At 57.9% G+C, this 23,696-nt stretch overlaps 1 protein-coding gene across 2 annotated transcripts; it reads left to right on the top strand.

Moving 5' to 3' along the window:
* Window positions 1–940: 940 nt before the first annotated feature.
* NCLN (nicalin) lies at window positions 941–20,196 on the top strand. 2 transcript variants are annotated; one of them, XM_045831019.1, is made up of 15 exons: window positions 941–1,323; window positions 6,908–7,098; window positions 7,956–8,100; window positions 9,689–9,783; window positions 11,211–11,291; window positions 13,114–13,217; window positions 14,012–14,100; window positions 14,217–14,356; window positions 14,810–14,988; window positions 16,753–16,840; window positions 16,938–16,976; window positions 17,060–17,220; window positions 18,170–18,223; window positions 18,346–18,424; window positions 18,585–20,196. In XM_045831019.1, the coding sequence occupies exons 1-15, from the start codon at window positions 1,140–1,142 to the stop codon at window positions 18,642–18,644; spliced, it is 1,689 nt and encodes a 562-aa protein (XP_045686975.1). In that variant the 5' UTR covers window positions 941–1,139; the 3' UTR covers window positions 18,645–20,196. The 2 variants fall into 2 exon arrangements, with proteins under 2 accessions (XP_045686975.1, XP_045686974.1); XM_045831018.1 differs by having other exon boundaries at window positions 942–1,323; window positions 17,057–17,220.
* Window positions 20,197–23,696: the final 3,500 nt, after the last annotated feature.

Below are 23,696 nucleotides of genomic sequence, written 5' to 3'. Positions count from 1 at the left end.
AGAGGTGAAGAGACTTGCCCAAGGTTACACATCTGGGAGGTGGAGCAGGTGGGACTTGAACCCAGTGCTGTTAATCAGCACAAATGCTACCATATTGGAGCCTGGGATGTCAACTCGCTGTGGGCCAGGTCTGTTGTATTGCTTACCCTGATTGTGACCTCAGTCTTCCCATCTGTACAAGAGGGTGTGAATTATTCATGCTTGTCAAGATCTCTGGCCCTGAAACAGGGGTGCTTAGGGCGGTCAGATTAGAAAATGCAAATTTGGGACACCCAGTTAAATTTCCATTTCTGATGAATAACAAATAATTTTTCATTATGAATATTACCCCAAAATGAATAAGCATAAGTATGTCACCAATCCCTGCACGAAGAGGCCCCAGACTACAAGTCCCATGATCTATTGTGTCAACCTTCCAAGAACCTTCTATAACGATTTGAACATTCATTCATCCCAAGATTGCATAGCCCACCCACTGTGTGCCAGGCCTTGTGTTAGGTTGAGGGGATATATCAATGCACAAAGCAGACCTAAGTCTTTGCTCTCTCGGAATTCAACATTTATAGTCCTTGAAAGTTTTAAGTGATTTTTCTCGGAGTTCTGTCAGGAAGACTACAGCTCCCATGATCCCCTGTGGTCGCTCAACGGGACTACAATTCCCAGGAGACCCAGCGCACCAAACAGGCCTCTCCCGCTGTCCCCAACAATTTTCCCGGTTGCAAGGTCAAGTTCTTCGTCCGCAGTCGCCTCCCTCTCTTCCTTCAACAAAGACAGGGTTTAAGTAAGCTCCACTGAAGTAGTTCTATTTTGAGTCTATTTTTTGACGTGGAGTTTATGTGAAACTTTAGCAGTTTTAGCCGAACTGCCGACTACAGCTTACACCGGGGAGTAATTGAGTGGGCAACTGGGGAGCACCCACGCCGTGAGAACTACACTTCCCAGGAGGCAGTGCGGCAAGCGGGGCGATCTGCAGCAATGCCTGTAGGACCCCAGGGCTGCCCGGCGCGGTGGCCGCAGGACCCCAGTGGCTACCCATGCCGAGGTGAGTCCGCAAGAGTCGCTGCTGTCGCTGTCCCTGTTCCCGTCCCATCCCGGTCCCATTCCTGCCGCCGCCCCGTGCGGCTCCCCCGCCGGCCAGGATGTTGGAGGAAGCGGGCGAGGTGCTGGAGAACATGCTGAAAGCGTCGTGTCTGCCACTCGGCTTCATCGTCTTCCTGCCTGCGGTGTTGCTGCTGGTGGCGCCGCCGCTGCCCGCTGCCGATGCGGCGCACGAGTTCACGGTCTACCGCATGCAGCAGTACGACCTGCAGGGGCAGCCCTACGGTGAGTGGATCCCGGCCCCCCTTTTGGGCCTCTCCTGGGCCCCCGCGTCCCTCAGCCTCCCACCCCACTCCTCGGTCCCTAGCCCAGCCGGCCTCCCCCGGGCCCAGCCTCCCCTAGGCGAAATGCTCCCTTCCCTCAGCGTGGTCTTTGCCGCTCTTTCCCGAGGACCCGCCACTCTAGCCTGTCCAGCCGGACTGCAGCGGCCAGACCCTCACCCAGGCCCGGTCAAGTCAGCCTGGATTCCTGAACCTTCGCTAGGCTCCCAACTCTCCACACAGTGCCCCCAGGAATTACCCCCCTTCCCGCCTCACTGGCTCCCACATTTTCTCGTCCCAGACAAGGGCTTCATGTCCCAGAACCCACAGCTCCGACTCTCAGGCCAAGCTCCCCCTGCCCCGGACCCCTGGGTTCCCTCTCCAGTTTACAGCCGGGTCAGAGTCGCGTTGCCCAGTCCTCCCCCCGCCTTGGGACACCACCCTGGTGCCCGTCCTCACTGGGTCATAGTCTACACCCAGAGCTTCAATCTCTGTTCTGGTTGATTTGGAGGTGAGCCTCCCTGCCCAGGGTCTGCCAGGTGAGCTGCCCAACGAGGTGCTCCAACCAGCCCCCGCTCTCCAAAGCCCCTGGGTACTGTGGTGCTCTTCCTGCCCTGTCCACGTTCTGTTCCCCTCAGGGCTCCAGAGCACACATTGCTAACCAAGCCCTGGCCCCATGTCAGGACCCATCTCTCTCCAGGCTCTCAACTCTCCTCGGTCCCAGCTCAGGAGCCAGATCCCTTGGAATTCCTTAGCCAGACTCCCCCCCCCCCCCACCCACACACACACTTCCCCTTGTTTAGTCCCTGAGACTTTAGGTTCCCGAGGACTTAATGGACCCGTGTCTTGTTCTCTCCTTTGGTGTGTGCCACCCTCAGCTTCCCTTCCTTATCCCCAGCTTCCTGGAACCCCACTTGCTCCCTCTTCCCAGGATTTCTGTATTGTATCTGACCTCGGGACTTGGCCCCTGCACAACTTCTTGCTCCCCACTCCCGCCTCTTCATCTTCCTGTGATGGTCTGACCCCAGTGCCCAAGTCATCTTAAATACCCTTGGATCTGTTGTTCCAGAATCTTCTGGCCTCTAGGTTTCTCTTCCAACCTGATGCTTAGGTTGCCCTCAAGTCAAAGCCTGATTTCCTCATAAAGGAGCCCCTGTCTCCAGTTCTCCAGGCCCCTTCATCCCCAAAGGGTCTGCCTCAGTTCTCTTGGTCTCCCCTCTCCTGTTAGACCATCTCATGCCCAACCTGAAACCCCTGATTCCCAAGCCACTGCCAGGCCTTTGAAGAGCCTTAGTCTCTGGAGACAAGTTCAGACGTCCCCTGAGGTCCTGCATCTCCACAAAGTTATGTTGTTTCTGTTCAGAGCAGTGTTTGTCAACCCACGGGTCACTGGGTGATGACTTTATGATTGTCACATTGGAGGTGCTCCTGGCTTCTAGTGGGGGGGGGCAGGGATGCTGTTTATCCCCTCACAGTGCCCAGGACAGCGCCTCCCAGAGAAGGCTGCAGCCCCAGTGATCTGGCCCCAGTGCTAGGGGAGAACCTTGGGATTACAGTGATGGTTCTGAATGAAAAGCTCTGGAGGGGCGGAGGTGGGGGGCCAGGAGCCCTCAGTGTTGTGGGCACGTTCCTGTGGGTCGACGTTCTCCTGGGGGAAGGGTCCGTGTTGTGCAGTGGAACTCGCTGCGACTGTCACTGGGTTTTGTATTTCCACTGATTCAGAAGCCACCAGCCACAGCTGGACACTGGGCACTTGAGATTGCGGTTCATGCCACAGATGAAGGGAATTTTTTGTGTTATTTAATTGTTGTAAAGTCAAATAGTCACGTGTGGCTGGTAGCTGCCGTCCTGGTCTAGAGTTTTTCTTGGTTTCCCAAAGGAATCCATAGTCCAAAAGGCCCAGATCCTAAAGCTCGGTATAACCACTTTTTCCAGATCCTGAGCCTCAGCTCCTTCATTCACCCCTGTCATTCAGTCCCATCTCAAACGGCTCACACTCAGGAGCCTTGCTAAGGGACTCCTGTCTTGCTCCTCCCAGCACACCCAGCTTCTCTCTCTGGCCCCTTTGGCAGCTGTCATCTACAGCCTGGTTGTCCCTGGCCTCCTCTGGACCTCTCGACACTGTCCTGCCTGCACCTGATGTGGCCTCTCTCGTCTCCAAACCCGCCCAGGAAATGGTGGCTGAATTTGAGGAGGAAGCAAGTGCCAGGTCACCATCTTTCTGAATGCAGAGCCACGTTCTCCGTCTCCCCCTTTGCAGGTCCTGGGGAACCTTCTCTCCCTGACCTCTTCTCTCCTTTCCCTGAGCTTTCTTTTCCTTCTTCCCTCTCTTCTCTGAGTCCTTTGCTCCTGATCCTGGGATTCCTTCCCATTCTTTTTTCTGACTTGGTGTCTCCCCCCACACTCCCTCCTTCCTGGCCCCCCATCTGTTGCTCCTAGTTAGACACTTAAACGCTGCCTGCCCTGCACGGGGCATTTATAGAGTCTGTGAGTTCCAGGGGTGATCAGAGAGGGCATGGTGGGGCGCCGACCCATCTCAGCCAAGTGCTTCTTGTCTGCAAAGCAGGGAAACAGAGGCCTGGCTTGAGAAACTTTGATGAGGCCCCACGAGTGAGGCTTGCATGTCCACACGGGTCACCCCTGGTGATATCCCCTGCATAGATGTGGGGTGGACCATTGCTGCCTGGGGAGAAGCTGGTGGGATAGTTGGTGCTGTGGAGGGGGAGTTGGTTGTTGGAGGGAAGGCCCCTCAGGAGTCTGAGGCACTGCTGCTTGTCCTCCAGCAGCAGAAAGACCCAGCGTGGCCGGAAGAAGCCCCAGGTCCCTCCCTGCCCGTGGTGCCTTTGAGAGCTGGTCTGCTAGGTCACTGCTGATTGCAGTCTCCACAGTGTCTTTGACACCCTCCTCTACAGTGCACGCCCCAGGCTCCCCACCTCTGGTGCAATTCTGGCTCCGGGTCTCTCGTTTCCCAACTTCCTGTTCACTCCTGTTGAGAAACTGGGCTGGGCAGCTGCCCAGGAAGGAAAGGTGTGTGCTCATTGTGCTGTGCTGTGAATTGTGTTGAGAGTAATATACTAGGTACAGGGCCGCAGATGTGGCTTCCCCATCCTACCAGGTGGACTCTGGCCTTCCTGAGGTGGCTGCTGCTTCAGCAGTGCTTGCTGGGTGCTCGTGTGCTGCGGGTAGCAGCCCACTCGTGCCCGTCTCAGTCTTGATACCATAGGTTCCATGAGGCCCGAGGAGGTAGGGGTGTTGGCACTCACACTTGCCAGGGCTTCTTCACCTGGGATTGCCCTTGCGCCATTGCTGTAAGTAAAGTTTTGTTGGCACACAGCCACACCTACTAGTTGATGTGCTAAGTAGCCGTGACAGAGCGGGTGTGGCCCGGTCAGGCCAGAGGATTGATCCTTTGGCCCCTAATAGGAAAGATTGCGGGCTCCACTCAGGTCTGGTCTTGCTGTGGGAACCTGCGACTTCTGTCTAGGTGTCCAGGGCCTCCCACCAAGCCTGAATCTCTGCTGGTGTAGAGCCGGGGTGAGGGGGTCACATCAGCAAAGACAGTCTCTGCTCTTGGGGCGCTCAGAGCCTGGGGCACAGTGCCTGGCTTTGCTCTTATCCCCCTCCTTCTCTGGCCTTGTTTCCTCCCTCTGGAGACCAGGGTCCCAACTCCTGCCCTGCGAGAGCTCCAGGCCCAGGGGGAAGTTGCGCACAGTTGGCTCCACAGGCTGCCCTCCATGGTTTCCCCACTGAGGTGGCGTCAGAGGCTGTGGGCCCCTGGGAGGCAGAGGCCTGAAACAGCTGGGGCCTGGAGGTGGGGCCTTCAGGTGTTCCAAGACCTAAAAGGGCGTCCTGAAGGTCTTTGTTGCCCTCTCCCTGCCTAAAGCAGAGGAAAGGTCCCTAGGGGATTGGGGGTGGAGTCAGGGTGCCGCCTGGCCCAGGGCATACAGCCCCCCTTCTCTTCTTGGTTGCAAGCCGCCTGCTCCAGAGATGGCCTCCCCTATTCCCACCTGGGACGCTGCTCCTGCTGTGTCCTTCCAGCCTCCTCTCCCCACCGTCCACTTAGGGCACTCCACTGGAAGCAGCTTTTCTTCCGTCTGCTCACTCTCCCGAGAGCTCATTCCTGGAAAGCAGAAGCAGGGATCTAGGCTCCTGGCCCTGAGCCTGAAGCTTAGCGTAGCCCAGCACAGGTCTGCATCTGTTAGTACACGGATGGTGCCTTCCCTGCGCTTCCACCTCCACGAAGGCTCGAGGCTGGCTCCCCTGGGGAAGCCCAAACGCTTCAACATGTCCTTCTCTGTGCTCACCGCCTGGGTCTCAAACTGGAGGCCCTGTGGGCCCCATGTAGTCCCCATGTGGCTGGGGTTTCCTTGCTTGCTGCAGCCTGGGCCAGCCTGCAGTGTGTGGAGTATTCTGGACTCCTCCCTTCCCGGTGCTGCTGCACTGGCCTCCATGGTCCAGGACTTAACCTCAGTAGGGCTTCTTCGGGACACCTTCCTCCAGCATAACTCTCTCAGGGTAGCAGTGTGCATCTGTTGTGTGCCCAGGGGACCCCTGCTGGTCTTAGAAAAGCTCTCTGTGACATTCTGGTTCTGACTCTGCCACTTTTGGTTGGGTGGGAGTGGGGGGATTCATTTGCCTGGGGGAGGCTTGTGAGTGGCCAGGTCCATGCCCGTTCTGAGCCTCAGGTTTTCCCTCCCGCTCCGAGCCTTTATCTTTCTTGAGCTCTTGAAAGAGAGGCGGAAGGTGGCACTTGGGCGTAGAGCAGGGAGAAGTTTGTACATGAGGTGACTGCCCCCAGGAGACCCTTGCCCATGTATAGAGACCTAGGTGGTTATTTAGGGACATCTGTGTTTGTCATTGCTGGAGGTGCTCTTGGCATCAGGTGGGTGGGGGCCAGGGATGCTGCTCAACCCCTGACAGTGCCCAGGACGGCCCCCTACAGAGAATGACTTGACCCTGGCCTTTCTGGAGCCTTCTCAGGGTCACTGGGGGACTTAGTGTTTGCTTATTTGTTCTTCTGGCTGGAGTCACCAAGAACCCGTGGGCCAGGGGTGGCTGTCAGTGCTAGTTTCACACTTCGGTGACCAAGGTCTCTGCCCTTAGAACCCTAGGCTCATTAGAGGGTTAGATAGTCATAAGCTTCCTAGTTGGTGCCGAGGCCCCAGGGAAACGACCAAGGTGACGTTAGAGGGGATGGGGCACCTGGCAGGAGGGGCCAGAGAGAGCAGGACAGGGCCGCCAGGTCCAGGTCAGCCCGGCCTGGAGTTTGGGTTTGCCCCAAGGTGCTCAGAACTTTAGAACAGCAGGCCTGTGGATTTGCACGGGAAAAGGGTCTCAGCCATCACTCGGGTCTCAAAAGGTGCTGCAGCTCTCCAGGGTTCAAGTGGCCACTGCATCCCTGGGCAGTGGGATGCTGGCTGTGGCAGACTCATGTTGGGCGTGTGGGCAGAGAGCCCATGGGACTCTGGGGGCTCCTGAGTCAGTGGTCTCTAGGCAGAGGCCTGGGATCCTGCTGAGCAAGTGGTTCCCCTTCTCCGTCCCTCCCACAGGCACACGGAACGCAGTGCTTAACACGGAGGCACGCACCATTGACGCGGACGTGCTGAGCCGCCGTTGCGTGCTCATGCGGCTGCTGGACTTCTCCTACGAGCAGTACCAGAAGGCCCTGCGGCAGTCGGCCGGTGCCGTAGTCATCATCCTGCCACGGGCCATGGCCGCCGTGCCCCAGGACGTCATCCGGGTGAGCCCCTGCCCCCACCTTCTGCCCAGGCCAGGGTCCAGAACATTCTGTGGAGAAAGGACTGCCTGGGTTTGGAGTCGGCTGTGTGGGAAGTCATTTTACCTCCCTGAGCCCTTGCCCTTCCAGAAGCGGACGGCGCCTGTTCCCCTTCATCACTGGTCTCCCTGGAGTGACTTTTGCAGGGGACACTGGGTGATGTCTGGGGACATCTGTCGTCACAACTGGAGGTGCTATTGGCATCAAGTGGGTGGGGCCAGGGATGCTGCTCAGCACCCCACAGTCTCTGGGACAGGTCCCACAGAGTGACCTGGCCCTGATGTCAGCAGTGCCCAGGGGTAGAGATCTGCTTTGAAGGAACAGGGTCTGATGGGATTGCCCCCAAACTCTGTGTCAAAGAAGCTTTTGCAGATGAGAAGGCGTTATGGGGGTTGGGTGGGGGAGCCCACACTTTCTGGAAGCCAGCTCTGCGCCGAGCAGGCAGTTCGTGCCCAGTGTCCATACGGGTCTCGGATATCAGCTTGGGAGGTCAGCACCCGTTGCCCACTTAGAGCTGAGGATGTGATAGCCAGTAAGGGCAGGCGGCCCACGGTGACGCCAAAGCTTACCCAGCCTGGCTGGCCCCAGTGCCTGTGCTCCCAGCCTACTCCCTCCCTGCTGCGGCCCCTGGGCATTGCCACACCTCACCTGTCCCTCCCCCTTCGTCTCACTCCCCGGTCCCCCTCCTGCCCCCTTCCTCTTCTGCACAGTCCTCGCTTCATTAGCTGCCTCAGAGGAGGCAGTCTTTCAGGCGCGGGCCTACCTGCCCTTCAGGGACAGCCGTTGGCTGTAAGTCACCTAAACATGTGTCTCTTCTACAGCAATTCATGGAGATTGAGCCCGAGATGCTGGCCATGGAGACCATCGTTCCTGTGTACTTTGCTGTGGAAGACGAGGCCCTGCTCTCCATCTACGAGCAGACTCAGGCTGCCTCCACCTCCCAGGGCTCTGCCTCTGCCGCCGAAGGTGGGCCAGGGGCTGCAGGACTGGAGTGGGTTCGTGGGGAGCCCTCCCTGTCGAGGGCCAGGTCACCCCGTGCCACTTCTGAGACCTTAAACATGTTACCCGTATTACAGCGCAGGCTACCAGGTCCTGCCCAGACCTGTGTGTCACAGTCTCGGTCTGCTGTCGGTCTTGCCTGCAGAACATGTCAGGGTCGGTCAGCAGCCTTCTCGGGGGAGGAGAAAACCCATTTCCTCCTTCCAGGGACTGGGGGTGCCGTGCGGAGCTGGGAGCAGGGGTGGGTTGCTGCAGGGAGAGGGACAGCACAGTTGCTCAAAGAACTGCAGCTGGTAGGAGCCACCCACTGCTCTGTTTCCACCTGTTGAAGTGGCGGGTGTCACAAGAACAGTCACTCAGAACTGACAGGAGTGGACGGATAGGCGGGCTGGTCCACGTGGGGAGACCCAGCCAGCTCCTTGGGGAAGTGGTCGGCACTGTGTGTTTAAGCTTTGGGCAGAGGTTCGTTCCTCCTGAGCAGGTGTCTGGCTGCGTGAGACGCTAGATCAGGGGTTAGCAAACTAGGGCCCTCAGCTGCCTGCCTGTGCAAATAAAGTTTTATTGTCACTCGGCTACGTCCATTCGTTTATGTGGTGTTACACGTGGTTTTCATGCCACAGCAGCCCAGCTGAGTGGCTGTGGCAGAGCAGAGCCGAAGAGTCTGCCTCTCTGGCCCTTTACAGAGAAAGTTCGTCAGCTCCTGGTCTAGATCAGAGTCTTGGCGGCAGCCATCTGCGTTGTGGCGGCGGGAGCGTGAAGTTTTGGAAAGACCTACATTTTCAGTTAGAACAGAATAGAGGAGGAATCTTCTGCTTAGTAGAATATTACGTAGTCATTAAAACTGACATCGGGTAAAGTGGTAGCAGCATGGAAAAATGTTTATTTTACATTGGTAGGTGGAAGAAATGGGAGATAAAAATCATCAATGTTGATCACAACTGTCTGTTTAGAAATGCATTAAGACTTAGAAGAAGTTGAGAACCTACCCCAGCGCCTGAGGTCACCCTTCTCCCGGGTACTCTGGGGTGACGTCTTACGTACCCGTACAGTGTGTGTGTGAGGACGTGAGTGGCAGCAGGTCCAAGGTGGGAATGCAGGGCTGATTGCAGCCCCTGGCCCGAAATGCAGAGGCAGGTGTTTCTAGTCAGGAGCGAGCGGGTCACGACCCTTTGGGAGCTCAGGCTGTGTGGGCTTTTGGCACAGGACTGGGGGGTCGTGTGCCGCCCGGTGGGAGACTCCTGTTTCCCCGTTACCTCTGACAGCTGTGTGGAGGCTGAGTCAGTCCTTGGGAGGCTGGGTCAGGGGGTGCACGTGCCTCTAAATTTGGAATGGAGGCCTTAGTGTCCTGCAGAGTGAGGGCGCTCCCCACCTGCCTGGGCTCAGGGAGACTTTCCCTAGCTCTTGTCCTGGCCACCCAGGCTCTTTCCCGTGTCCAGTCATCGCTTTGTGTTCTAGTTTGTGAGGTCGGTTCTGCATACTGCTTTGCATAGGCTGAACTCAGGGTCCAGGGTGTTGGGGAACTCTTGGGCTGACCCCTCCCTGCTCCTGTCCCCAGTGCTGCTCCACACTGCCACTGCCAATGGCTTCCAGATGGTCACCAGCGGGGTCCAGAGCAAGGCCGTGAGTGACTGGCTCATCACCAGTGTGGAGGTGAGTGCCTGCTCTGTTGCTGTGCCGAGACCCTGGGACGGTGCTGCACCGAGACCACTGTCCCGTCCTCAGAGTCCGTGCCGGTGCCCAGTGCCCAGTAGGCCACCAGCGAGCACTTGGAGCTGAGCGTGCTGGTCCCCTCAGCCCTCTGCTGGGGCCGGACTGCCTTTAGCACTGACGGGGCTTCCGTGGGCCCAGGTCTCCAGGGGTTCACTCCAGATGGTGCGAGGCTGCTCAGCACTGCCCCCCATGTCAGTGCGCAGACTCCGGTAAAAGCTGGGGTGCAGCCACATTGTCAGCCATCACGCCCCCTTCAGAACTAAGTGAGTTTCCCTCAGGGCTGCTTAGCACTCACAGTCGGTCGAGAATCCCATGCCTTTCCGTGAATAATTTTTGAGCTCCTACTGTATGCAGGGGGCAGTGGTGAGCAAGATGCCATCCTTCCCTAGAATTTCTCCTGCATTTTCTGAGATGCACTTGGGGACGTGTAGGCTGAGAGGCCTGGGGCCCGAGCGGCTGTGAGGGCAGGGCGGGGTCCTGGGTGGAGCGGGCTGCCCCACAGAGACCGGGGAGGAGAAGGCACAACGGCAGCCGGCAGCTGCCCGAGAGGCCGATTCAGGCTGATGGGGAGCTGCTGCAGCCTCTGAGCAACCGACACAGAATCAGACGGGTGCGTTTTTTGGAACCGTGTGAGATGCTGGTGGTTTGGGCGGAGGGAACGAGTGCTGGCAGGAGGCCTAGTTGTCAGACCCCAGAGGCCGGGTTCAGCCGCAGAGGGTCTGGTTCCCCGGGGGTCCCAGGGTGGGCCACTGAGGGTCTGGTGGGCCCCTCTCACCGTGTGGGGCTCTCTCCCAAGCTGCTAGCCTGGCTGCCGTGACCTTTGGCTCTGTGAGTGTCGTGCTGCCATGCGCCCTCTGCCGTCCCTGTTGCTCACCTGGGAAGCAGGGTCAGGGAGGATGTTGGGGTACTTGGACTCCCCCCGCTGTCCCCAGCTCATGCTAGGACCCTGACTTGCTTGGGGCTCTAGGGGCTCAATTCACAACTGCACTGTTTTTCCTCATCAGCAGAGCTCTGCCCCCCAAAACAGGGGCATGTAGCTCAGCCTCTGAAGGGTGGCCTTGGTTTCCAGGGGGAGAAGCATGGTGCAAGAGGAGTGAGCAGATTCTTGTCACTAGAGCCATGGTCAGCAAACTGCAGCCCTTGGCCAAGTTTGGCCCTGAGCCTGTTTCTATAAATGAAGTTTTATTGGCACCCAGCCATGTCCACTCGATCACATATCACCCACGACTGACTAGTCATGACATCCCATGGAGCCAGCAAAGCTAAAAATACTGCCCCCGCCCCACTCCCACTGGGTGGGGGAGCCTGGACTGTTGTGGTGATCAGGGCCTCTGCCGACTGGTGTTGCACAGACTGTCTTTCCACAGGGGCGGCTGACGGGCCTGGGTGGAGAGGACCTGCCCACCATCGTCATTGTGGCGCACTATGATGCCTTCGGAGTGGCCCCTGTATGTATACACTCGCCTTGGAGGAGGGGAGGGGGACCTGTCCTCCCACACTGCTCTAGCTGGGCTCAGGGGCAGAGGCGGCTGTCTGTGGGCAGCAGCGGCAGTCAGAGCAGCGGCACCGACTTGGAGGCCCTTTAGGCATTACATCAGCTCCCCATGAGGACTCCACAGAGTGGGTGGCATCGTGGAGCTGAGACAGAGGCTAAGCCAGGGTGGGTCTTGTGGCCAGGGTTCCACTGCAGATAGGTGATCAGGCCAGGAATAGAGTCCAGGGTGTCTGTGTGGCTCTTCAAGGTAATTTGCTGGGAGGACCCTGGACTCAGCAGGTGCTCGTCCTCATGGCCCTGCTTTGTGTAGGGGCAGGGCAGAGCAAAGGGAGCCAAGGGGAGAGTGCAGGCAGCCGTCGAGGTGGGGACCAGGTGTCTCATGGTGCCTCTCCAGGTGGAGTCCACAGGACGCACTTACTCCCGCAAAACAAGGTGTGACAATGCGTGTGAGGAGTGGTCCCCAGGGGTCTCATGGAGACCCAGTGCCCAGGGTTTTCACTGGGGGCCAGTCATGCGGGGCACTCTGCCTGGCGCGCACTGGATCCCGGGCTCCGGAAGGAGAACACGCATGTGATGCACCGCATGTTTGCACAGGTAGGGATCCCCCGGGTTCAGTTCCGGGATGTCACTGACAGGCATCAGTGGCGCACTCAGCCCCGCCCCCAGGCTGCAGGCCTCCGAGCCGGGCCCTGCTCTCAGGTTCCTCAACACAGTGAGATCTGGGTGCACGCCAGGTGTGACTCCACCTCTTTCGTCAAGAAAGTCTGGCTTTGAAAGAACAGTCAGTGAACCAAGCAGGGTGCTGACGGCGGGTGGATCTGCAGCCTGGTGCGAGCTCCTGACTGTGGCCGGGCCAGTGACACGCCACCTGGAAGGCCATGGCCAACCTTGAGAACACCTGGACCAGTGGGGCCCAGTGTCAGACCCTGAACAGTCAGCTGAGAACGCTTCTCAACTTGTTCACTATTCCTTTTTTAGACATTTTTGTCCTAATTTTTCACCGTCTGTGAAATTTAAAATTTTTTTGAAATACAGTTTCCATAATGTAAAATTCACCCTTTTAAAGCATACAATTCAGTGGTTTTTAGTATAGTCACAGGATTGTATAACCATCACCAATATCTAATTCCAGAATGTTCCATCATCCCTAAAAGAAGTTGCATCCCCATTAGCAGTCTGGGCATCTCACGTAAATGGAATCACACAGTATGTGGCCTTTGGTGTCTGGCTTTTCTCGCCGAACATCATGAATTGAATTATGTTGATACGACATATGTCGGTTTATGGACCGTGACCTTGGGAGGTTCCCAAGCTATTATGGCATCCCAAGATTTTTCCCCCCCAAGAACCAGTCATGGCCTCTTTGAAGTACTGCTTTCGATCACAGAACCCAGCTGATGGGGGTGGGGGGAGGCTCTCAAGGCCCAGGAGGCTGGTGGCCTGGCTGGAGGAAGCCGGTGCTGCCAACTGCCCCCACAGTGACCGGTGCGAGGGCCCGGGTGCACGTGCTGAGGCTGACAGAGGCTGCCCTGGTGGCACAGCCACCTGCCAGGCACAGACAGGTGCTGTGAGCAAGGGACTCAGAAGGGCCTCAAGTGTCCAGGGCTCCTCCCTGTGGACACCAGGGTGCTGGCAGCTCTCCCAGCTGTGCTCTGAATGTGGACGAGGGACAAGATCAGGGACAGAGTGGGCTGCAGGTGCTGTGGGAGGGGGGTGACGAGGTGCTGTGTGTGACTGTTGGGGGTGACTGCCAGCCTTGTCTTGCCCGCCCACAGTGGCTGTCGCATGGCGCAGACTCCAACGGGAGTGGCATCTCCGTGCTGCTGGAGCTTGCCCGCCTCTTCTCCAGGCTGTACACCTACAAGCGCACCCATGCGGCGTAAGTGATGGCCAGGTGGGCGGACTGGGGGCCAGGCGAGGCCCCACGCTGGTGGGGCCGCAGCGGGTGCATTGGAGCCCCAGGGCCCCTGTGCAGTTCCGGCCCCAGGAAGTGTGTGTGTGTGTGTGTGTGTGTGTGTGTGTGTGTGTTCACGCGCGGAGGGCTGCCATGGGCCAGGCCTCCCCCGGGCACTGCTCAGAGTCCCGCCCAGGAGGCTCAGCTGCTGTTAGTCCCGGGGAGTGTTGTGGATGCCTTCAGCTGCAAGTAATAGAAGCATTCAACAGAAAACAGTCACTTAAACTGGGTTCCTCATCCCAGCACTGTGGACACTGGGCCAGGGGGTTCTGTCTGTTTACCCGCACCGTCCTGCCCCGGAGCGGGAAGGGGCTCAGTGAGATTGTCAGTCCCCTGGAGCTGTGGTCACCACACACTGCACGTGGGGCCAGGGTCGCTGAGTAGCAGACATGTTCCCAGTTCCCTGGTCTTGGGAGCTCACAGAAGCCCCTGGAACAGTGATTCTCACCCCGAGGGGACACTGGTCCATGTCCGGGACATCGGTGGTTGTCAGAGCTGGGGGTGCTCCTGGCATCATGTGGGCAGGGGTTCGCAGTGCTGCTCAACACGCCGAGGACAGCCCCCCAGAGACGGCCCAGCCCTGATACCGGCGGTGGGCAGCAGGGAAGCCCTTGCCCTAAGGGCTGGTTAGGGTTTTGCACTCGGGGGAGACCACCTCCTCCTTGTTGAGGACCTGAATGGTCAGCTGCCAGAACTGACACCTCCGCTGTCCCCACCAGGTATAATCTCCTGTTCTTCGCCTCTGGAGGGGGCAAATTTAATTATCAGGGGACAAAGCGCTGGTTAGAAGACAACCTGGACCACACAGGTTAGTGGCCCCCAGCTGGTACAGGACAGGTCAGGGACCCTGGTTCTCCCCCTGCACTCCCTTACCCCCCAACCCCCGTCACCGCTAGTCAGCCCCTGCTGCTCCCGCTCCCACAGATTCCAGCCTGCTCCAGGACAACGTGGCTTTCGTCCTCTGCCTGGACACCCTGGGCCGGGGGAACAGCCTCCACCTGCATGTGTCCAAGCCGCCCAGGGAGGGGACACTGCAGCACGCCTTCCTGCGGGAACTGGAGATGGTAGGTGCCCCGGGAGCACGGGAGCCTTCCAGGCAGCAGCTTGACCCAGGGCCAGGCGTGTGCCCATTTCACAGAAAGGCCCCATGAGGTTCTGAGAAGGGTGGCAGCGTGTCACAGGGGACTCAGGCCAGGCTGGGTTATCTGCCCTACTGTTCCTCATTAGCTAGTGTTCACCATTGGCCAGGTATCAGAGCAGATGTTTTGTAGACCCTGGGGCTTTGCGTGAGCTTCAGTTGGATTCCTGGGGTGGGGGGGGGCAAGTGGGTTCCTCCCCATTTCCAACTGCAGGAGCTTTAGGGAGGGACGTGGGATGCTCCTGGCTCTCGGGCCCTGTGTGAACATTTGTGAAACAAGCTCAGTGCACGGGGTCCCTCTGCAGACTTGGTGGGATGTGGCCGGGACCCGGGGTGGGGTGGTGGGTGGACTGACTCCCCGACTGTGCTGCCCACACAGGTGGCCACTCACCAGTTCCCGGAGGTGCGCTTCTCCATGGTGCACAAGAAGATCAACCTGGCGGAGGACATCCTGGCCTGGGAGCACGAGCGCTTCGCCATCCGCCGGCTGCCTGCCTTCACCCTGTCGCACCTGGAGAGCCACCGGGACGGCCAGCGCAGCAGCATCATGGACGTGCGGTGAGTGGGGTCCCGAGCCTCCCGCTTTCTCGCAAAACCGTCTTCCTGCCATCTGGGTCCTAGGAACGAAGTTGTTTCTTTCAGAGTTGGGGGCGCTGGCGGTGGGTAGATGTGGGTGCCTGGGGGGAATGCACCACTGTGTGGATGGTGGGGAAGGGGCTGGCATTGGCCTGGCAGCTGAAGAAACAGGAGGGCGGTCCCCCTGCACTAACACAGCTGCTGGGGACAGGGAGGACATAGCGAATGGCCTGCCCCCACCCCTGGCCCCCGTGCATGCCTTTCGGGCCCTAAGCGCCTCAGTTCGCCCTGTGGCTTCTGCGCCCAGGCCTTTGCACGGTAGTGCTGTAGCCTGGAGAGCTTGCCCTGTCTCTGGACCCTCGTGCCTCCTTGGGGGCCCTCCCAACCAGCCCCTTCTTACTTCACCCTCTGGGACGATGGGTGTCTCTGGCTGCTGTCATTTTAGGACCTCGCATCCCCTTGGTTCCCCCTGCTGGCATGGCAGCCCTCAGTGGGGCCAGGGTTTCATGGTGGTGTTGGCTGCCAAACGCAATCCTGGGAGTGTCTGCCTCTGCCCTGTCATTGGCCACTGGTGGGCAGCGGCCTAGCTACTAGACGCGCGTCAGTGAGGGGGCGGGAAATGAAAAGGTAGCCTGGTGACGGGCCCAGAGAGAGAGAACAGGCACAACGGGAGTATTGTCAGGTCGTGGAGCTGGAGGGCTTCTTGGAGGAGGTGGCACTGAAACCAAGGGACATGAATCAGGAGAAGGGTGTTCCAAGGCAGAGGGTGCTGAGAGTGAAGGAGAAGTGGAGGGAAGGAGAAACAGAGACCAAGGAGTGAGCCAGGCCACCCCCTCCTTGCCCCTCCCAGTGAGAGCCCAGCATCTCACACCTTGGATCAGTGACATTTTGCCTCCAAAGTGCCTGTTTTTGGGTCTGTGTTGTCGGCAATCCTTGGTGTCTCTCGGCTTGGGACCATATCACCCAAATCTCTGCCATTGTTACAAATTTTCCTCTTATAAGGACACCAGCCATGGGATGTAGGGCCACCCACTTTAGTGTGACCTTAGCCTCACTCACCACATCTGCAGAAGTCCTGCCTCCCCATCAGGTCACATTCCCGGGTTTAGGTGGGTGTGGGTCTGGGGGGATAGTTTACCTACTACTGGGTGTTACATTGACTTTGCCCTCAACAAACCATGGAGGCAGGTGTCCTGACCACCCCATCCCGTGGTCCAGGTGAGGAAACAGGCTTCGAGGGGTCCAGTTATTTCGGGCAGTCACAAGGAGCCCGGCCTGCTTCTCTGCACCTGCAGATCACCCTTGAGGGTGCTGGACAGCCTTTTGAGGCAGACAGGGTGCCCCGTTTTCAAGTGGAATGTACCCCTGACTGGGTGGCTTAGTTGATTGGAGCATCATCCTACACACCAAAAGGTTGCAGGTTCGATCCCCAGTCAAGGCACAAACCTAGGTTGGGGGTTTGATCCCCAGTCAGGGTGCGTACAGGAGGCAACTGATGGATGTTTTTCTCTCTCCCCACCCCCCTTTCCTCTCTCTGTAAAATGAATAAACATATTCTTGGGTGAGGATTGAAAACAAACAAAAAACCCCAGAATCTGAGGTGTGAAGAGGTGCCCACCCTGCCTGAGGAGGCCGTGACTTTTCTTACTCCCATTGTCATTGGATGTGTGATTGTTTGCTTTTTGGTGGTTATCAGTGGTGCTGACTCTAAATGTTTATAGATTTGTTTCACACCTGCCCTTGAAGGTCCCGGGTTGACTCGAAAACCCTGACCCGCAACACGAGGCTCATCGCGGAGGCCCTGACGAGAGTCATCTACAACCTGACAGAGAAGGTGAGCCCCCAACTGGCGAGACCCCCCTGTGGCCTCGGGCCCTCCACAGGCCCTACGTGGGTCTGGACTGAGGGCCTGTCCCTTCCTCTCGTTGCAGGGGACCCCCCCGGACATGCCCGTCTTCGCAGAGCAGATGGTAACCAGTGGGCCGGGTGGGTGGGGACCCTGGGGCAGTGCTGTGCAGGGTTCCTGTGACCATGGCCGTGTCCTTCGTAGCAGATCCAGCAGGAGCAGCTGGACTCCGTGATGGACTGGCTCACCAACCAGCCCCGGGCCGCCCAGTTGGTGGACAAGGACGGCACGTTCCTCAGCACACTGGAGCACTACCTGAGCCGCTACCTGAAGGAGGTGAAGCAGCACCACATCAAAGCTGACAAACGGTGAGGCGCAGGCGGCCCCTGCCCCAGGCTCATCAGAGGCGCAGCTCCCAGTGAGCACGCTCCTTCGGAGTCTCTGCGCCTCCCTGCGCCAGAGCGAGCGAGCAAACGAAATGGGAGATAAGAGACTACAGGGTGCCGGTCAAACTTGAGTCCTAGACAAACAGCAGATTGTTTTTTAGTGTAAGTGTGTCCCACACAGCATGCTAAAGGCCGATTCTTCGTTTATCTCAGTCCACGGAGGACTGATGTCCTGCGTTGTATCTGGCAGCCCTGCACTCCCCCCCTCCCCGCCCCCCCGCCCCGGGGGCTGAAAGGACCGGAGATCCCCTTGCGCTCTGCATTAGGTGGCTTGTGCCCGGTCCAGTGTGCCCTTAGGGCGCTCCTCCCCCCTGCCAGCCCCTGGATTGTCTTTTTTCTGCTCAAGGCTCCCGAGCTCCTCAGTTGTGCTGAGCAGGCCCCTCAGGGTCTGCGGTAGAAGGGTCACCCAGGGGTGTCCATGGGCAGGAGACGTCCCCCAGAGTGTTTGTTGCCCTTGCTGGCCTCCGCCTTCCTCCCGGCTCGTGGCACTCTTGGGAGACAGAGCGCTTAGATGAGGCTGAAGTGGGTCCACGGCCGTGGAGCCAGGGTCTCTGATTCCCAAGCCACGGCCACCCGCCCTGTGGAGGAGCACTTTCCAGACCAGCACGGCGGCCGTGGTCATCGTCTTCCGCTGTTAGAGAGTGTACTTGAACACCCAGAAGAGCAGTAGGGAAGAAGGGGTTTTGGAATGGAAGGTAGCCTTGTCCCAGGATGGACAGCGGCAGCCTGGAGGAGGCACACACATGGGGTGCTCCCTGCCACACTGCAGGTGGGCGGGACTTCCAGGTGGTTTGGTATCAAGGCGGGGCGTGTGCTGCAGGACTCGGCCCGGCTCTCGGGGCGAGTCCACTGAGAATGCACTCTCCCCCAGGGACCCCGAGTTTGTCTTCTACGATCAGCTGAAGCAGGTGATGAATGCTTACAGGTGAGCTGCTCTGGACCAGGAGCCTATGTCCCCTGGGTTACCATCAGGGGACTGGTCCACAGGACAGCCAGTGGGTGGCGAGTCCCATACCCTCCCCTGACCCCTAACTCCCCTCTCTCCAGGGTCAAACCAGCCATTTTTGACCTCCTCCTGGCAGTCTGCATTGGCGCCTACCTCGGCATGGCCTACACGGCAGTCCAGGTGAGCTCGGGGGGCTCAGGTGGGAGGGTTGGACTGGCCAAGCGTGTCCTTGCCCCCATCCTGCCTGGAAGCAGGTGACTGCACAGGTGCCTGGGCCCTCCCTGGTGGGGTTTGTCCCCAGCCTCCCTCGTGACCACTTGTGCCCTCCTGCCTCCCTCAGCACTTTGACCTCCTGTACAAAACAGTTCAGAGACTGCTCCTGAAGGCCAAGACACAGTGACAAGCACCGCGGGCCCCCTGCCGCCATCCTCACCACCCTCGGTCTGCAGGGGCTTGCCAAGACCCCAAATTACAGAGCTTTTCTGTGTTGCTCTTGAAGATTTGGGGGATTCTTTCTCATTTTTGTCCTTCGAACTCCTTGGAGGAGCATTCACTGGAACTCTGGGGCCAAGCCACGGACTTGGGAACAAGTCGTGGCCGAGCCTGTGGCCCAGGAGGTGGCCCCACAGCCCACAGGGCGCTAAGCTACGCTGCAGCAGGAAAGTTGTCCGGCACAGCCTCGGGGCCGCTCCTGCGCGGGATGCTGGCCACAGCCAGCACTGGCCCTGCATCTGTCCTCCACGCTGTCTCCATCCCCCCGGTGACCTGGACACTCTCCTCATGCCTGTCTGAAGAGGGCGGCACCAGCCTCTGGGTCCCCAGGTTGTGGCTCCTCCCTGGGCCAGGGCTGAGGGACATGCCTCCCCTGAACCACACTGGTGCCCCAAAGACCCAGCGACGTGGCGCTGCCCCCACTCTGGCGCCGCCCTGTCCGGCCCTGCACCCATCCCCTCACTGGAGCTTCCAGCCTCTGCTCCCTCTCACTGTGCCCTGGGGAGAGTGGCATCTCCCCGGGCTGGCTTCTCTGTTGGAGCCTGGGCTCCCAAGCCCTGGCTCTCAAGGGGGACACGGGTGTCTGGGGAGGCCCCAGGGCCAGAGGCAGCCCTGGAGGAGAGGCCCCGGGCTGGAGACCCACTGGTTCTTCTGCTAACTCACTCTTTAGCACATCCCCAAGGAAGGTGTGTCCTGAGGAAGCAACACCCACGTGGGGGTGGCGCACCAGACAGTGCTGGCTGGAGACGATGCGACTGTGGGACCCAGAGGGGAAGGCGTGGGCTTCGTGGGAGCTTGTGCCCGAGCCCTCACTCCACAAACCAGGTGCCTCATGGGGCGGGAGCTGCTCTCGTGGTGGGGAGGAGGCCTCAGCACCAGGTGGACCTCAGGGAGGTGCAGGTGTACCGATTCATGAGCAATATAATCAATCAAGCGTTACGTGCTATAGGGAGGGTCAGGGCTGGGGAGAGGGGGCTCTGGGCACTCCAGGGAGGCCTGAAGTGGCCTAAAGGGGCTGGAGGCCTGGCCCTCCCACCCCTCCCCTGGCCTGCCGCTGCCCCTTCCCCACAGCCCGCCAGCAGGAGGGCCTGGGCTCCGCTGGGGACTTTTGTCTCTGCCCCTGACTCCGGCCCCCACCTTGGCCAGCCAGCCCTCCCCTCCCTGAGCATGAGCAGCCTTCCAGGCTCCGGGTGTTGGCTGAGCCTGGCCCATGGGAAGGCCAGCATGGGGGCCACAGGTTCTGCCTTGTCCAACCCCGTCTGGTGGGCCAACTTCCCCAGAGACTGGTGGCTGGATGCCCAGCCACCTCTGGGGGCTCATCCTTCCCCTTGTGACAGCGATGGGTGCACCATCTGGGGTTGCCTGACGGGGGTCCTCCTGCAGGGCAGCTGACTGTTCAGAGCTCAGGCCGGTTGTGGGATGCAGTCCGACGGTCAGAAAATAAAGCCATATCGAACAATCGTCCTCGAGTGTCCTTTCTGGGGGTGTGGTTGGGGCTGATTCCTGGGGCTGTGAGAGGGTCTGTCCTCGGCTTGTGGACGTATGGCCTTGTCTGCCTCCGTCTGTGTGGGATCTTCTGCGTGGGATCTGTGTGTGTTTGTGTCTGATGCGGACGCTGGTCGTGGGGGGCGGGGCCCACCCTGCTCCGGGCACACTCACCTCACCTAACAACACGTGAAGACCTACTTCTCAAATAGCGTTTCATTCTGAGGTTCTCAGGGGACACGAATTTGAGGGGGCACCATTCAACCCCATACAGGGTTGGGGGGCTCCAGGCTGTGTAGAGGCCCCTCCAACTGGCAGGCCCACCTCTCAGCCCCACACCAGGCTCTGGGGACGTCCTGGCTTGGGCGCAGCCTCCGGGATACTCTGGGTATGGGCAAAGGGTCACAGCTGTCTTCCCCCTGCCTTCCCCCCACTGAGGCTAAGTGGCTTTGGCCTCAGCATGGATGCGGGTAAAACTCCCCCCATTTCAGAAAAAAGGTCAGCCCGTCACCTCACATTAACAGGCACTCGTGTTTCCTTTACTCTTTTTACACAAGAAGTCCCACTGAGCACAGCCAGGGAAGCAGAACCACCACCAATCTGGCTGGCGAAGGTGGCTGCCGTCGGCACGTCCGTGTGCTTTCTCCTGCCTCCCGTGTGTGTGCGTGGGTGGGTGAGCACACGCAGTCTCACTGTCGCGTTCCCCCCTCTGCCGGGCACTCAGGAGGAGAGACCCTGTGGGGGCCTGCAGTCCCCTGGGGAGGATAGGTAACAAAAACGGGTGGGGCAGTGATGGCTCCCTGAGGCTGGGGCTTTTGAATGAAGTCAGTGACGGGAAGGGTCCAGCCGTGTGGACGCCCAGACCCGTGGTCCGGGCAGAGGGCACAGTCGTGCGCAGGCCTCGGGCAGGCAGAGGCTGGTGTGCTGGAGGAGTGGTGGGCAGGCCCGTGCTGCCGGAGGGGAGCCGGGCCGGAGGTGTCAGGCCACTCAGGAGGGTCTTGGTGGGGTGTTCGCATTTCACTCTTCAGTGTGATGGGGCCCGTGGGGAGGGGTGGCCGAGGAGAAGAGGGCCTGGCTTGCACCTGGGAAGGTCACTTGTGCCCCAGGGGCGACTGTGAAGATGAAACGAGGCCAGGCCGCCCATGCCAGGCCCGTTGGGGGTCGTCGCCTGGGCTCCCTCGGCACTGTGAGCATCGCCCTTCGTCCCGGTCACTTCCTGGGTGGCAGCAAGCAGTTTGGGCAAAGACGTCCTCCACCAGGACCCCAGAGGGGTCCCAACCAGCGACTCTGACCTCTTCCCTGGGGGTCTTTGTTTTGAGGCAGTAAAACATGAGTCAATGCCCCCGGAACCATTTCTGTCTCTCCCCCTTTTACCCAAAGGCGTGATCCACTGCCACACCCCTTCCGTTCTTGAAAACGTTTTTTACATACAGACTTACGAACACCCGAACAACAGTCAACATTTTTCTGTATGGCTTAAACATTTTATATAGGCAACAGCTTACTGGCCTTACCTTGTGTTGTCTGTTTTTGAAACCTCTGAAACAGCTTCACTGATCTCTAATCAGATACCATCATAACGATGAACAGAGTCCTCGCTCTCAAAGTTTTTTCTTGTTCTTTTGTCGTTTCTCCTTTGCCCCACCCCAGGCAACCACTGATCTGCGGTCGCTCCATGTTAGTCAGCCGGCATTTCTTAGATTTTTACCTGGACGGGGTCACGCCGCAGGCGACCTTCTTACCCGGCTGCTTTCACTCAGCGCGGTTATCCTGAGGCCGGCGCCCGCAGTTCATTCCTTTCTCATCCCGAGTCTGTCCCCTGGGCGGGCGCACAGCAGGCGCTCGGGTGACGTCACTCCGTTCGGTGTCGTGTCCTCGCAGCGTCGGGGTGCGGCCTGTGGTGACCGATCCCGTCGTGTGTCGTTTCGCTTACAGCCACAGAACTTTTCGATGGCGTTACATGAGGATTCAGGGTACCACGGTTTGTTGTCAGTTCACCCGTTGAGGGACATTTAGGTCGTTTCCCAGTTTTGGGTGTTACCCATCAGCTGCTACAGACATTTGTATACAATTGAATGCATGGACGTGTGCTTCCATTTCTCTTTGGTAAGTGCCCAGGAGTGGCATGGCTGGGTCTCATCATTGGCGTCTGAATTTTTTTGAAGATGACATTACCATTTCGTGTTCCCGCCACCAGTTCCTCCGTGTCCTTGCCAGTGCCCGGTGTGGCTGTCTTGTGCGTAGTGCTGTCGCCGCAGCTTTAGCTGGTGTCTTCCTGTTGACGGTCTGCACATCTGTATCTGTCTCCCACATCTCTGGTGTGTCTTCCTCTGGTGACATGCCTGTGACAGCTTTTGCCCATTTTCTGCAGATTTTCATTTATTGACTTGTGTGAATTCTTTATATATGCTTGATGCAACCTGCTTTTCAGCTATACATTTGTAAATATTTTCTTCCAGTCTGTGGCTTGTCTTTTCATTCACTTACGTATCTTTCAAAGAGCAAAAGTTCTTAATTTGTATCAAGTCCAGGGTGTCGGTTTGTTGTTTTATGAATTGTGCTCCGGTGTCAGTCACACCTAGGAACTGTTTCCCAAACTCAAGGTCACAAAGGTCTCTTTCTGTTTTCTTCTAAAAGTGTAATAATAGCTTTAGGTTTTACATTTAGATTTATGATCCTTATTGTGCTTTTTTTTTTAATTGTGCATTAGGTATTGAGGTTTTTAAACTTAGGAACTGATGTTTAAAAATTTAAGCCCTTAAATCCATACTTATTTTTACTTGGCACATTTGTTATTTAGCTACAAAAATGTCTGTTTTCTTTGATGATGATGAAAATAGCATGAAAATGAAAAGAAGCAGTGACATCGATGCCGTGAGGAAGACCGAGGGATGGAAGGGATCAGCCCCCACTTCAAAAATGTGTTGCAAAATACAGAGCAAGTTTAGATTTTTACGTACGAATATCCCATTGTCCCAGCACCATATGTTGAAAAGACTGTCCTTTGTACCTGTTTTTTAATTTATTTTCTAAATCAGTTGATGGCTGCGTGTGAATCAGTTTCCGGACCACATGCTGTTCCCCTGATCTGGCACCTCTTCTTTTGCCAACAACGCGCCGTTTTGGTTACCTTGGCTTCCTCGTAGGTCTTGAAGTTAGGTAGTGTGAATCCTTCCATTTTGGCCTTTTTCAAAGTTGTTTTGCCTATTCCAGTTTTTTTGCACTTCGATATGATTTTGGAATCAGCCTATCAATTGTTCTTTTTTTTTTAAGCCTTGGGTTTAACTGGGATTACAGTGAATCTATAAATCAGTTTGAAAAGAACTGTAGAACTGAGAAGTTACTAATTGCAGTGGTTAATTCTTTGTGTCAACTTGGCGAGGCCATGGTGCCCAGCTGTTTGGTCCAACATCAGTCTGGATGTTGCTGTGAAGGCATTTGGGGGCATGGTTAATATTTAAAACCCTGACTGAAT

This window comes from Phyllostomus hastatus, unplaced genomic scaffold (genome assembly GCF_019186645.2).
Source record: "Phyllostomus hastatus isolate PE091 unplaced genomic scaffold, TTU_PhHast_1.1 phas_contig_159, whole genome shotgun sequence".
In the NCBI taxonomy this organism is placed as follows: domain Eukaryota; kingdom Metazoa; phylum Chordata; class Mammalia; order Chiroptera; family Phyllostomidae; genus Phyllostomus; species Phyllostomus hastatus.
The sequence above is the reverse complement of the archived record's forward strand: the minus strand, read 5'-3'. Positions and strand labels throughout refer to the sequence as shown.